This window comes from Martes martes (assembly GCF_963455335.1).
Source record: "Martes martes genome assembly, chromosome: 9".
NCBI classification, from domain to species: Eukaryota; Metazoa; Chordata; class Mammalia; order Carnivora; family Mustelidae; genus Martes; species Martes martes.
In genome coordinates this window covers 109,759,892-109,775,179 of record NC_137896.1, presented here as the reverse complement: position 1 = coordinate 109,775,179, position 15,288 = coordinate 109,759,892, and the positions used below count along the sequence as shown (strand labels likewise).

The window sequence follows — 15,288 nt, the reverse complement described above, 5'->3', positions numbered from 1 at the left end:
GATTACTGGGTTGACTGATAAAACTGGAATATGACAGACTATATAGAAGTAATACATCAATGTTGAATTTCCTGAAGTTGATAACTGTTCTGTGGTTATATGAGACATTGTCCTTTTCCTCTGGAAATACAGACTGTAATATTCAAGGGTAAAGCTACAGATTTAAATAATTATTCTTTCAATTTTTCTGAAGTAAAGAACTATTCCTAAATAAAAAATCAAAACCAAACAACAAACCTTCATTCTTACAGGTTGGGTATTTAGGAGTAAATAATTGTATATGGGTGTTCCATAGGCAGCTGGGCTAGAAGCCGTAACTTCCTCACCAGTACTTATGATGGAAAAACAATGGAGCATACACTATTCACCCTTTTTAATTTTGTGTATGCTTGAGTATAGCTTTTAGATGAGGTGTTGTGTATCTGAAGCTAAGGTTCTGGTATAACTATAGTAAAAAAAAAAAAAAATATATATATATATATAAAATATATATGTATGATATTTATATTAAAATATATTATATATAATATTTATATATAATATACATATTATACATACATATATATGTTACATATGTATAATATATATTATATATACATAGAAAATATATATACACACACACACACACATATATCTTCTTTCCTTGCTAACTTAAGTTTGTCTTCACATAACCCATCATTACGAGGATTCAATCTATTGTGCCTCAGTTCAAGAACACAAATAAAGTTATAAATTTCAGGGGAAACAAGTATCTCTGTTCAGAATAAAATAAAATATTTTTTGAAGGTAAGTAATTCTTTCAGTAATATTTTTAACTGCTGTTATTAGAAGTTATCCTTCAGCATTACAAAGCTGCCCTTTGTATTTTTAAAAATGCTTATCAAGTCTTAACATATAAAAGTAATGTCAACAAATCCACAACACTCTTTGAATGTCCTTTTATCTTTTAAATGGCATGGCTAAACATCTAAACACAAGACTGAAAAGCTAGGCTGCAATTCTATTCTAGTTTTATCACCAATACACTATCAGAAAATAGTGACAAGTTTTATACTACTGTTTCTTCAACTGTGGGATTCAAATATGTAACAGACGATGGGAATAAAAATATGCAGCTGAAGTTCCAAATACATTTCTCCAGGGAATCTTCACTCCCTTAATGATCATGTAAAGGAACAATTTTAAGTTTTAAATAAACAGAGTATCTCTTAAAACAAAACAAAACAAAACAGAGTATCTCACATTAGCTTGATATTGCTCCAGAATCACATGACCTGGAAATTCTGGCTCAGGCACAGATGCAAACTTCTTGATAATGTCCTCAAGTGCTTGGAGCCCAGCCATCCGCAGCTGGTTACTATGATCCGTTGCAGCCATGAATGCCATGCGAATCAGGTCAGAGAGATGAAGTACCAACAGGTCATCTAAAAATAGAAATAGAAGGCAAAAAGGAAAACTCCAAAAATAGGTATTACAACACAAAAATATGAAGTGAAATAAACTTCTTTAAAAAAGCACTTATGTTTTAGGTGCTTGGGTGGCTGAGTCGGTTAAGCATCTGCCTTCCACTCAGGTCATGATCTCAGGGTCCTGGGATCGAGCCCCACATTGGGCTCCGAGCTCAGGAGGCAGTCTGCTTCTCTCTCTACCTCTGCCTGCTGCTACCCCTGCTTGTATACTCTCCCTCTCTCTCTCTCTCTCAAATAAATAACTAAATAAATAAATAAAATATTTTTTTAAAAAGCACTTATGTTCCACAATTCCACTATGTTTTAAAATAACAAAGATACACTTCCAATAAAACTCACGTATCATAATTTCTCAAGAATATTGGTAAACCTTTACACAATATAGTAATACAGATGACATTACTGGATTTCCCTAAAGGAGTTTGTAATTCTTTTAGAATAGGGTTGGCAGATTCTTCCTGTAAAGAACTAGATGGTAAATACTTTTGGTTTTGCCAGCCACATAATTTCTATCACAGCTACTCAACTCTTCTTTTGTAGAATGAGCATAGTCATAGATCACATGTATTTAAATGAGTATGCTGTGTTCCAATAAAAGTTTATTTTAAGAAACAGGCTATGGCCTGGATTTGGATTGTAAGTAGTTTCCCAACCTCTACTATAAAAGACTTTTATACAGCTAAGACGTAGAAAAGGGAAGTCGTCTTCCTTTTAGAGTAAAGGCTACTCCAGATCTGCCAAAACAAAACTTAAAAGCAAGTCTCAAAAGGATTCAAAAGATACCAAGTAATATAACTACATCCCAGAACAAAGTCCAACACTATTTAAAGGAATACAACAAAATCCAGCACTAGTACTATAAAATTTGCAAATCTGGTATGTAATAAAAATTATCAGGGATGCAAAGAAGTAGGAAAATACACCTTGCAACAAGGAAAAAAAAAAAAAAACCTTAGTAAACAGAAACAGATCCAGAAATGAAAAGGTGATGAAATTGGCAGACAGGGAGCCTAGAATTATCATAAATATGTTGCCTATATTCAAGATAGAACACAAAAACCTTAGCGTATTTAAGAGAGAAGTAAAAGACAAGGGGAATCATAAATAAGACTTGTAGAAATAAAGTCACAAATAAGACTCGTAGAAATAAAAAATAAAATACCTGAAATGAAAAATATACTGGATAAGATTATTAGTGATTAGATACTGAAGAAGAAAATACTGGTGACCTTAAAGACCTAGCAATTGAACTTATCTAAAAAATTTATCAAAAAAAAAAAATTATCGAGCTCAAGTACTCTCAAATTCTTCAGGAGGCTACAAGACTCCCAAAGTCTTTTTGAAGCAGTGGCAATCTGTGGCTCAGCTGGATTCCCAAACAGTTCCTATTTAAACAGGTTTTTGTGGCTGTTGCTATTGTGAAGGTTATAAGACAAGTATCTTCTAATTTTTTCATGTGCTTACCTAAAATTCCAATTTTAGAATCTTAAAGTTAAAAAAGAATATCTACTGGTTTGGAGAAGAACAAAGGAGAAAGTTAAAAATTTGGCTGGAAGATCCCAATACTTCCTCATCTAAGGGAGGCAAAACACATCATCAATAAAAATTAGGTATAATGGGGGTTCCTGGGTGGCTCAGTTGTTAAGCGTCTGCCTTTGGCTCGGGTCATGATCCCAGGGTCCGGGATGAGGCCCACATAAAATCTTTTTTAAAATATTTTTTAAAAAAGATTTTATTTATTTATTTGACAGAGAGAGACACAGGAAGAGAGGGCACAAGCAGGGGGAGTAGGAGAGGGAGAAGCAGGCTTCCCGCCAAGCAGGATCCTGGGATCATGACCCAAGCCGAAGGCAGATGCTTATAGACTGAGCCACCCAGAAGCCCAATAAATAAAATCTTAAAAAAAAAAAAATTAGGCATAATGAACTGCCAGAAGTTGGGAGGAAATTTCCAAGGCAGATGGAATTGGACTAATATGAGCTTATTCATATTATGCCAATCCAAAAGTAAATAAAAAGACCCGCTACTCCTCCTAATTAAAAAGGTCTAGAAAGATACCAATCTACCAACCAAAAACTAGGCAATTATTACTGAAAGTATTTTGCTTCTCTACACAAATCTCTATCTCTGACTTTTCTAAAGTCAAGATATCTTTTTTCCAAGTCCAAGGAGATGAACTCCTAAAGCAGGGGAGTAGGAAGGGGCATGAGGCAGAAACTCTAAAATGGGGAGAGAACTGGGGGGCTGTTAGAGGTTTATTACATTCTGGGAGCAGTAGTTCCATACAACTAAAATTCAGTGGGTACAAAGGGAGGTAAGGATGATACAGGAAGAGCCTGGACAGCACATTTATTTGGTCTATAACTTTGAAGAATATATGCTGACATGACTGTCCAGAATAGCAGACAATGGGAACTAGAAAGGATCCTGTTTCAGCCCAGCAGAACAAAGCATGTCAGATACTGGAATCTAGGTTGGAAAGCTGTTATATCAGCTTACTATCCAGCTACCAATGTGAAGTAAACAAAGACCAAGAATATGGGCAATCCACACCCCCCCCACACACACGCTTTGAGCAAATTTCAAGTATGGAAAATGCTCTCCTCTTTCAAGGATATATAAACAAATAAGCCTATGAAGAAAACACATACAGGCAAAATAAATATTCTGAAGATTCAGAAAGAGCTAATCTCAAAAATAATTTTCTATAAAAATCAGAATAAAATATAGAAAATTCACCTGGCATTTCAATAGAATGCAAAAAATCATGACTGCTATGGAATAAGAACAGAAAACCATAAGGAGTCAAAAGAATATGATGTGGGGCGCCTGGGTGGCTCAGTGGGTTAAGCTTCTGCCTTTGGCTTAGGTCATGCTCTCAGGGTCATGGGATCAAGCCCCCATCGGGCTCTCTGCTCAGCGGGGAGCCTGCTTCCCCCTCTTCCTCTGCCTGCCTCTCTACCTACTTGTGATCTCTCTCTCTGTCAAATAAATAAATAAAATCTTTAAAAAAAAAAAAAAGGATATGATGTAATGAAAGTAGAAAAAAGACAAAAATTAAAAGAAAACTAAAAACAAAAGAAGACTTAAGATCCACTATGGGGGCAGAAAACAGTAAAACATTATCAATGATATAAAGGGAAAACTTGTGAGGATCTCTTCTCATGTAGGCAAGATACAAATAACGAGAGAAAAAGTATTAAATACAAAGAAAGGAAAGCCAACCTAAAGATCTGCACTACTCCTTAAATGTTACATGGATAGTTATACTTCCATGCCTTTACAAATTCTCTTCAGTTTTTGGGTACCTGGGCACCTCAGTTGGTTAATTTTAATTAGTAAAACTCTTGATTTCAGCTCAGGTCATGATCTCAGGGTCATAAGATCAAGCTCCGTGGTGGGCCCCCATCTTCAGCACGGAGTCTGCCTGAGATTCTCCCTCCCTCTCACTCTCTCCCTTCCCCCATTCGTGCCGGTGTGCATGCACACACACGCTGTCTTTCTCTCTAAAACAAACAAATAAATAAAATCTAAAGCAAGCAAACAAATGATCTTACTTTCCTTGCCTGTAATAAACCACTGTGGTAGGCAGAACACTGGTGCTCAAATGTGTCTATACCCTAATCCCTACAAGCCTCTAGAAAGGAATGCAGCCTTGTTGATACCTTGATTTTAGCCCAGTGAGACTTATGTTGGATTTTCTGACCTATAAGAACAATAAGATAAAAAATGTGTGTTGTTTTAAGCCACTGAATTTGTCTTCATTTGTTAGAGCAGCAATAGAAAACGAATACAACCAGCTTCTTCTACCTGGAAAATCTTTTGTCTGCCTTTAAAATCCACTTTCAAAATCACCTTTTCTGTGAGATCTTCCCTGGTTCTTCAGAAAATGCATACTACTTGTTTATGTCCCCAAAACACTCTGTCATAATAGTATTTGGACATATAATTGTTTGAGAGAAGTCTTTCTGGCTTCTAGACTAGAAATTCTTCAAGGATATGGGCTATGTTTTTTTCTTCTTTGCATCCCCAATGTGTAGCAAAGAATAGAGTTTGGTAAATATTTGATAAATAATGGGATGAATAAGGACACTGTGTTCGTGATATATTGTGCTTTGCTGACAACTGTACATTCGGACTCACATTTTATACGTGGAGTACCACTGTACTTGTACTTGTTGTACTTTTTGTTTGTTTGTTTTTTAATCCAACTTTGAGTTCCAGTAAACTAAAAGGCATTTAGTGATCAAGTAAACTAAAAGGAGTTTTAATGTACAGACTTCAATACTATTAGTACACACAATTTGTTTTTACATATGTTAAAAAAAAAAGACAGGGTGATGAAGAGACCACAAAGTACAAGACAGAGAGTCTATTACTCTTGCACCGCTCTCGGCTTCTCTGGGTCTCCTCATCTGTACAATGAGAATATTGGATCTGATGATCTCTTTGTAAACTCCCTGTAACATCTGATCCAGAGAATTATGGGATATAAAAAGCTCACAAAAGATAAAAAACAGTGTCGAGTTTCAGTAACAGTTTTCACCTTTTCAAAAATACCTACTAGCATATCTGAAATCTGAGAGTTTGAGTTGAATTAAATGATGGCATGCACGAGTTCTGATACTCTCCATGGCTGGGCTACATAACCTTTACTTATGTACCTTAACATTTTGCCATCTCTTTTATACTTAAATGCTAAACTAGGACAAAGTACAAAGGATGTGTAAGTTACTGCCATTGTTATCTTTAGGGCATTGTTATCTTAGATGATTAAGATACATCTACCTTATGAAGGCGTATCCCTTTGGACCATTTTCTTCAACTTATCTTCTAAATATAGGTCAGAATATAGGTAGTATGCTTAGGCGACAGAAAACAAAGGTAAAAGAAACTTGTAAGAAATGAAAGGCAGAGTCTAAACCATGTTACATAGCAGCAAACCTATATTACAAACCTAGAAAAATACTCTGGGGAAAAATACTCTGATTTTAAATTTACTTGTAGGGTTTCGTAGTTTAGCAGAACGTGCCATGGCAAGGTCAAAGTGGGCCTGGTCCGCATTCTCACACAAATTGATGATTCGGCACAGGCAGTCTGCAGCAAACACCCGAGTGGCCCAGCGAGGTGCCACGAAGGGCTTTGATTTATCCTCTTCACCTAGTGTGGTGAACATGGTATCATCATCCATCTCGTCTTTCTTCTCAGATTCCTCATCTTTTCCACTACTTAAGGGAGTGGCAGTGCTCATATCTATAACACAAACAAGGCATATTATGACAACCTCACATACAGCAAAATGATGCTTTAGAACTTGCATTAATGTTACAAGATTTCTAATAAAAAAAGGACTAAATTCTCACTCCTGTGGAAACAGCAGAACTGGCAAGTCTTTTTTACGTCAATCAGAAAGCAAAGAAAGGATAACATAAAAGTGTTTTTACATATTTCACTAGTTTTACATACTATGTTGAATACAGAGTAACCTGGGTTTTTATACACGAAAATTTAGTTTGAATTTAGTTATTTCCCCCAAATCAAAGAAAGCTCATTAGTCTGTAATATGATTTAACCTTCAACATTTATACAGGGATTTATAGATTAAAGTTTATTAGCATTTTTAAATGTAAGCTCAAGTACATATATATATATGTATATATTTATATTTACATATACAGATACATACATGTACAGGTACATATACAGATATATATCAGAGGTAAAACAGTCATTATTTTAAGAACATATTTTATATATTAAATACATACCACTAGAAGCTGCCAGGACATCTTTACAAAGCATTAGCCAATGGGAAAGTTTTTCTACAGCCAGTGATGAAAGCATATGCCCCAAAGTATCATGAATATCAGAACATAATTTTCTGTCTGTCTCCCGGTCTAGCATTCCAAAAAGAAGTCCCTCGAGACCAGTTTCTGTTATATTAACACCTTGGTGCCGGCAGTGGATATCACTTCGAGAACTGACTCCAGGTGCAAAAGGATTGACATCTGAAAAGCAAATTTTACAAATGAATTTGTATAGGGTTTTGTTGTGTACTATAGGTAATAAAGACCAAGACTTACATGTAAATTCACGACTACAACAAAACAAGCTAGCTATACATAGAATTTATGTTCTCCAGTTTATATATCCTTAGGTTTAGAATTTAATCTGACAATATGGGTAAAACTCGGATCCTTAAGACTGATTATTCTGCAGTATTTTAAACAAACCTCCAGGGAATGCTCATAAATATATATTTCATTCCAAAAAAAATTAAGTGTGGGAAAGAGACATATTTCTAAGTAGATTTAATTTAATGGACTAAAAAATAATTATTGCTTTATTTGTTGGAAGAAAAAATTGAAATTTATTCAGTCTTATAGTTTAGGTTTTTAAAAATCTATAAAGCCGGAACACAAGTTATAAATGGATTGTATCCTAAAAGATCATTTAAAAACTGGGAAAATACTTTCTAAGAACTATTCGATCAAAAAGTCATACTGAGTGGGGAGATGGATAAAATAGGTGGGAGGGATTAAGAGGCACAAACCTCAAGCTGTAAGGTATGTCACAGGGTTGAAAAGTACAGCATGGGGAATACAGTCAGTAGTACTGTAATAACATATGACGACAGATGATTACTACACCTGTCAAGGTGAGCACTGCATCAAGTACAGAACGGTGGAATCACCATGTTGTATAGCTGACACTAACAGAACACTGTATGTCAATTACACTTCAATTAAAAAAGTCATACTTTTACAAAATAGTAGTTAAATGTCCTGCTTTATCTGAAAATCTTTTCCTTCTTAGAAACAGTGTCAGTTGTACAACTGGCAACCTTAAGAAGGAATACTGAGGCTCCAAAGACGGAAGCCCTTTGAACCCTGAAGAGTGAGACAAAGACGTGCAGACGGAAAGTGGCTCTTTTAGTTGAGTCACTCCAAAGACAAAATAAGGGGAAGTTTGCAGAAAATAGCCACAGTGAGAGGAACTCAGATAGTAAGAAAAGTCAAAAGGTTCAGTTCCAAGGAAAGAGAACATTAGTAAGAAATTAGGCACAGAGGCCTATTTTTTACTTAGCAGCTGATAGTATGTCCCATATCAGGAATTACACTTCTACAACATGAATTTTCATAGCTATACAAAAAAACCACTGAATTAAGAAAACACTGAGGGCACGTGGGTGGCTCAGTCAGTTAAGCACCCTACTCTTGATGCGATCTCAGGGTCAGGAGATTGAGCGCCATGCCAGGCTCTGCGCTGGGCATGGAGCCTGCTTAAGATTTTCTCTCTCTCTCTCCCTCTGCCGCACTCTGCTTCTCTCTCCCTCTCTTAAAAAAAAGAGAGAGAGAGAGAGAGAGAACACTGATTGATCACTGAGGAAAAATTCCTAAAAGGGGAATCACTAGATCAAAGGGTAAGATGACAAAAAATACTGACAAATCCAGAAAACTTGTACTATTTTACATTTCTTTCTACCAGTAGTATAAGACATTTCTCTTTTATTCATATCTCTCTCAGTGCTGGTTATAATCATTATTTTTAATTTGGTCAGTTTTATAGAAGAAAAATGCTATCTTATTGTATTGACTTATACTTATTTAATCACTGGAGGTTGAAAATATTTCATAAGTTGATATTTCTTCTTTGATAAAACGTGTTTCTTATGCTCTCATGATTTTCCATAGATGGAGAAGAGAGGTAACATAGCATGCTTGAGATGACTTAGTAAGACCTGAAATTCATATTAGCCTTTAGCTAGCATCCCAGTGAAGTGGGTTTCAGGAGGGCTCCCACCATTTCCTGGTCAAAGTGGCTCACTATGCCTAAAACTGTACAAACAGTACGGTTTTGCAGAACACCTGCTTGCCTTTGAAAGTCTGGACTTTTGGAACATGCTTGACAGACCATGCCTAATCAACCAGTGCCCAATAGAAATCTTGGGCACCAAGCCCCTGACAAGCTTTCGTGATAGACATTTCATATATGTTGTCAGGACTCATTGCTGGGGAGTCAAGCAGCTCCTGTGTGACTTCACGGCAGGTGAGCTCTTGGAAACCTGTACCTGGTTTGCTCCAGACTTCACGCCAAGTGCCTTTTCCCTCTGCATATTTTGCTTTGTGTCCAGTTGCTATAATAAATCATAACCATAAGCATGACTATATTCTAAGTCCTCCTAGTACATCATCAAACCTCAGGGTGGTCTTAAAACCCTCAACACACTAAGCTTTAAAAACATTAAAATGCAAATATGCACACTTCAATAAATAAAATAAATTAATAAATATCTGCAAGTACTTCCCCTCTTAGTTTGTCTTTCAATTTTGATTATGGTGACTGATGTGTATAAGTTTTAAAATTTTCTATGTATTCAGGAGAATTCTATAATTATTTTTGGTGCTGTTTTCTCTCTTAAAAGCAATGCTGTTTACTGTATAAGTAACTTATTTCATATTATGCAATATAGTATATTTGTTAATAGAGCTCTTATATTATCCTAAAATTGAAGTTATTTTAGTACCTTGCTTCTTAGTACCCAAGCAACTTCTCTGCATTAGCAAGCTCTTACAAGTAAAAATTTTCTCTCACAATAGGGGAGATACCTGTCCGTTAAGCTCTGAAAAAGCTCTCAAGCAAACTATCCCTAGAGACCAAAAGGCCGGCTATGAAATTCAAGCTATTCTTAACCCCCTTCCCCCAAAAGCAGAAAGAACGGAAGCAAGCAAAGATCTACCTTTGCTACCCAAACACCTACTGACATTTCTTTTATTGGTTACTCTAGCTTTTCCTTCTTGAGGAAAAGTTACATCACGAAGGGTCAACTAGTATCAGAGACTGGAAGCCTTCAGGTACCCCCCAAATAGATCACTTCTCTTTCCAGAAGTCTACTAGTGATACAAAGCAATATCCTTAGAGTTTGTTATCCATTATATAGCTAAATCATCCTGAAGGAATGGCACGAGTACCTTGATACTAAATGCTGTTTACTTTTTTTTCTTTTTAGCTCCAAACTTTAAAAAAGGTAAAAGTGTAAAAGTACCAAGAAAATGATACTGGAATTTTTAAATAATGGTTTTATAACTTGAAAGAATAAGAAGATTGACCATACTTGAAAGCAAAAATGTTATTTAAAGAGTAGTACTCATTTGAGATGTTGAAGTATTTAAATAAAAAGAATACTGACTGATAAAGTAACTTACGAGTACCAGGGCTCTCCTTGTCGCCTGCATTTTTTGCTAGGCTCATGGCATATTCACACACTTCAGCTGCTTCCCTTTGCGCAAGCTGCCGGAGACAAGCCACAGCTGCTCGGCGAAGTAGCAAATGGGAGCTACATAAGTGAACCTGGAAACCATAACATATTAGACAATTTTCTTTAAAAAACTGCAATCTCATTTGCCTAATGAATATGTATTAACACCTTACTTGTGAAGAGGCTCTTCATTTAAGAGGAGCAGTTGTTAAAATATATAGTCAAATAATTGACTTTTGGAAAAATAATACCACTAAAGTAGACAAGGAATATTTTAGTGGCCAAAATAACTGTTCCAAGACCTGGTCACTAAAGATGATACTATATACTTCCATGAAAATCCAGAAGAATCTCTTGCACATCTTATTTTACACATGGTTCTACTAAATATCATCTAAATTTTTTAAGTGCATGGAGATTATACGTAGTCAATGAAAAGTTGGGAGGGAGAGCACGGAGTAAGAATTGAAGGCTAAGAAGGGTATTTATTAAAATAAAAAAATAGGGATGCCTGGGTGGCTCAGTCGGTTAAGCACCTGCCTTCGGCTCAAGTCATGATCCCAGAGCCCTGGGATTGAGCTCTGCATCAGGCTCCCTGCTCAGTGGGGAGCCTGCTTCTCTCTCTGCCTGACTACTCTTCCTGCCTCTCCCTTTGCTTGTGCTCTCTCTGACAAATAAATAAATAAAATCTTTTAAAAATAAATAAATAAGTAAGATCAAGCAAACATAAACATCCGGAAAGAATTCCAAAATAGGCCCTTTTGGAATAGAACTGTTTTTCATCTCAAAAGTTCCTGAAAGATTCAATGTAGTACACCTTAATACATGAAGTAAAGTATAAGACACAGAACAACATAATGAGTAAGAGCCCAGGCTCTGGTTACTAGACTGGATTTGAATCTTGGTTGTCACTGGCTCCTGTGTGACCTCAGACAACTTAGTTAATCTCTCTGTGCCTTGTCTGCCCATATGCAAAACGTGGAGAGTGATTCTTTGCAGGAATACAGTGAAAATAAAATAAAGTTAATGCACGTATTTTCCCTACAACAGTGATTGAGACATGGTACTTGCTCAATATATATTAGCTATTATCATTATTGCTATAAATCTGACTCATCAAGAAAATATTAAATTATGTTCCATGCACTTGCTTTTTAAGCAAGATAAGTAATATATTTGAGGAAAAATTCTCATCCAGAGTGGCACCTGGATGGCTCAGTGGATTAAGCCTCTGCCTTCGGCTCAGGTCATGATCTCAGGGTTCTGGGATCGAGACCCACAGAGCATCAGGCTCTCTGCTCAGCAGGAAGCCTGCTTCCCCCTTTCTCTGCTGCCTCTCTGCCTATATGTGACTTCTCTCTCTGTCAAATAAATAAATAAAATCTTTAAAAAAAAAGTGTCATCCAGAAACAGTGGAGGAGGGAACAAATATATGGAATATACCACTTCTTCACAATGCTGACTAGCATATTTTTATGCTACCAATATAGCATTTATAATTCAAGATATATTTGCATAAAATTTATACCCTGTGAAATTTATACCAAGTATTAAAATGTATATAATATATAAGTATATATAAGTATGTATATATGTATATGTGTGTGTGTGTGTGTGTGTGTGTGTGTGTCTATAAAACTGAGGGAATAAAACCTGACAGTTTTTTTTTCAATAAAATGTTTTATTCACTTCATTTCCTTAAAATGGAGACATTCTGGAACTTTCAAATATCCTATACTTAGAAATCTTAAGCATGGTCAAATGAGATGGGAAGAACAAGTCACTTAGTTTCTTAGTTTCTTGATTTTTACCACAATTATATAAGATAGAGCTGATACTGTCTCCATTGTACACATAACTTTTTATATGTACAATGGAGACAGTATCAGCTCTATCTTATATAACTGCGGTAAAAATCAAATGACCAAATATATATAAAGCAGAACACCATAAAAATTTAATTTAGTTGCAACTGAACAGAACTGTGGCTAAGAGGGGACCCTGGCTGGCTGAGTCCACACAGCATGGAACTCTTGATTTGGGGGTTGTGAGTTTAAACCCCATGTTGGGCATAGAATCTACTTTAAAAAAAAAAAAGAAAATTCTTTTTAATCTGAAAAAAAAAAAAAAAAAGAATTTTAGCTAAGAAAATATACTCAACAAATATTGACTGGCAGAGCCAAAGGGAAAAAAAAACACTTTAGCTTACCAAGTCTTTTCAAAAACTCCATTTTAATGATTCAGAGGCATATTCTTTCCATTCTAACATCCCTAATATTAGAGATGCAAATTATAATTGATGGTGTCTTAAAGTCACTATAAACCAGGGAAAATAAAGACATATTTGCTTGAAAACTTTCCCTTGACACTTCTTGGTAAAAGCCACAAAATAAAGAATAAAACATATTAAATTTGATAAAAATATATGGCTTCCTCATGGCCCTTCTTAGCCCCTTGGGGATAATCACAGTCTATAGTGACATCCATCATTATAGTTTCATTTAGCCTGTTCTTTAACTTTATATAAATGGAACCATGTTGTGCACTCTCTTCTGTGTCTGGCTTCTTCTCAGCAAGTTGTCTGTGAGATTCACCCATGTGATTACATTTTACCTTTCATTTTCATTGCTGTGTAGTATTCTGTTGAATAATGACATCACTCTCTATCCACTGCTGACTGGTAGACATTTAGGTCAGCTCTGTGTTTTGGCTATGATGAATAATCCAACAGTGAACATTCCTGTATGTGTATTTTGGCACACATGTGTGTGTACTTCTGTCAGGTGTTTACTTAAGTAAGAGTGAAGTTTCTGGGTCGCAGCATATGCATATATTCAACTATTTAAGATTATGCCAAATCGTTTTCCAAAGAAGCTTCTTCGTTTTTCTTAGAGTCCACAAACCTCAGGAACACTGTGTTGCTTGCTCCTACAGTAGACCTCCATCTTCCTCTAAAAATGCCTGTTATTTTACACTGTATGTCACCTTGCTATCCCTTGCTGTGCCCACTGTATACACATCCCTGACAACCAGACCCTCCTGCTCTCACAGTGATGATGTGGGCATTCAGCTCAAGTCCTTCTCTCACTAACATTTCCTACAATTATCTCAGATGACATAAGCGCTTACGTGCAGAATACTTCTGTCAGGACAAAAGAACGTGTAACTGTGGTCACATGGTATAAAAAGCAGTTGCTGGGGTGCCTGGAGGGCTCGGTCCGTTAAGTGTCTGACTCTTGATTTTGGCTCAGGTCATGATCTCAGGGTCAACAGGCATGGAGCCTGCTTAAGAGTCTCTCTCTCTCTCCCTCTGCCCCTCCCCCACCCCACTCATGCATGTGCACACACAAGCACACACAATTCTTTCTCAAAAACAAAAACAAAAACAAACAAACAAACAAAAAAAGCAGTTGCTTGCCCAGAGGGAAATAACAATAATTCAGAGTAGTGGTTTTTCTTTCAAAGATACATTTTGAATGTTCTAACATCTAAAATCAAATTCTAATACTTTTATATCATTTAAAGATGGTGAAACTCACCTCTCAATACATTCACTGAAAAAAAAATCTCATTTCATTTGTGTTAGGTATTACACGTGGTATCATGTAATATTGCCATTTCTAATGGCAATGATTGAGCAGAAATGAAAATGAAATTTATAAAAATCTGAACTGATTTCACTAATTTGGATGAACTGATGTGTGGACTATTTTTCATTGTCAAAAGATCTGGTAAGAGAGACTGCATGGGGGCTTTCGGCAATGTGAAAATAAGATAAGCCCTTGAGCGGCCCCTTTTCTCATCTCTATCCTGCCATGCCCTCTCCTTCCAATCAGCTACCTGTAATCTTACTACTTAGCCTTTTGGAGAGAGTTCAGGAAAGGGCTCCAACATGCTGTGTAATAAAACCCTCGGTATTCTGCTAAGGAAATCAGTTTTGAGGCATTATCTCACGTTAATACACAGGAAGCTCATTGTGTAGCCTATGGTTTATTGATAACCTCCACTGAGATAAGGAAATTCACATTATTTACTTTACCAGATCCTCTTAAATGTGTTCCATCTCAGAAGGTCAACCTCTATGGTATAATTATATTTAAGGAGAAAAAAAATGGAGGAACCAGATAACCTAAAGAGTGTGTGTGTGTGTGTTTACATCATGTTTGTCAGTTACCTAAGCTGTATCATGTAACAGCTTGCTCATGTAGAGCCTCCTTACTCAAGAGATGTCACCAGTGCCCTCAGAGGTTAGGCATTAGGCCATGGTTTTTGGCAGGATGCCACATTTCTTGCTGCAGAATGCAATCAGATGTAAACTATTCATCAACTACTTTTTTTGTGGATGTTTCCTGTACGCATTTTATGTGCACCTGGTTTCTGCCCTGCAGCATACTCTGATTCTTTGATGGTCTAGGACTGGTTCAGTTCCCCCTGGTCTATGGTGAGGCAAGAGAAAATCCTGTTGCATAAGTTAAATATACCACATCAGATCTAACATCTAATATGCTGGCCTTTCAGTTCCTTCACCTCATCCTGAATAACCTTCTGCTCCCTTTACGT

At 36.2% G+C, this 15,288-nt stretch overlaps 1 protein-coding gene across 1 annotated transcript in view; it reads right to left on the bottom strand.

Moving 5' to 3' along the window:
- The window catches only part of HEATR5B (HEAT repeat containing 5B), a gene marked incomplete at its 5' end in the record, with an annotated part of 103,568 nt that overhangs the window by 37,284 nt on the left and 50,996 nt on the right, over positions 1-15,288 (bottom strand). The window contains 4 exons of the mRNA XM_080813663.1: positions 1,243-1,424; positions 6,471-6,722; positions 7,238-7,477; positions 10,676-10,820. Coding sequence (XP_080669789.1) covers positions 1,243-1,424; positions 6,471-6,722; positions 7,238-7,477; positions 10,676-10,820 — 819 coding nt within the window. The remainder of the gene's footprint in view (positions 1-1,242; positions 1,425-6,470; positions 6,723-7,237; positions 7,478-10,675; positions 10,821-15,288) is intronic.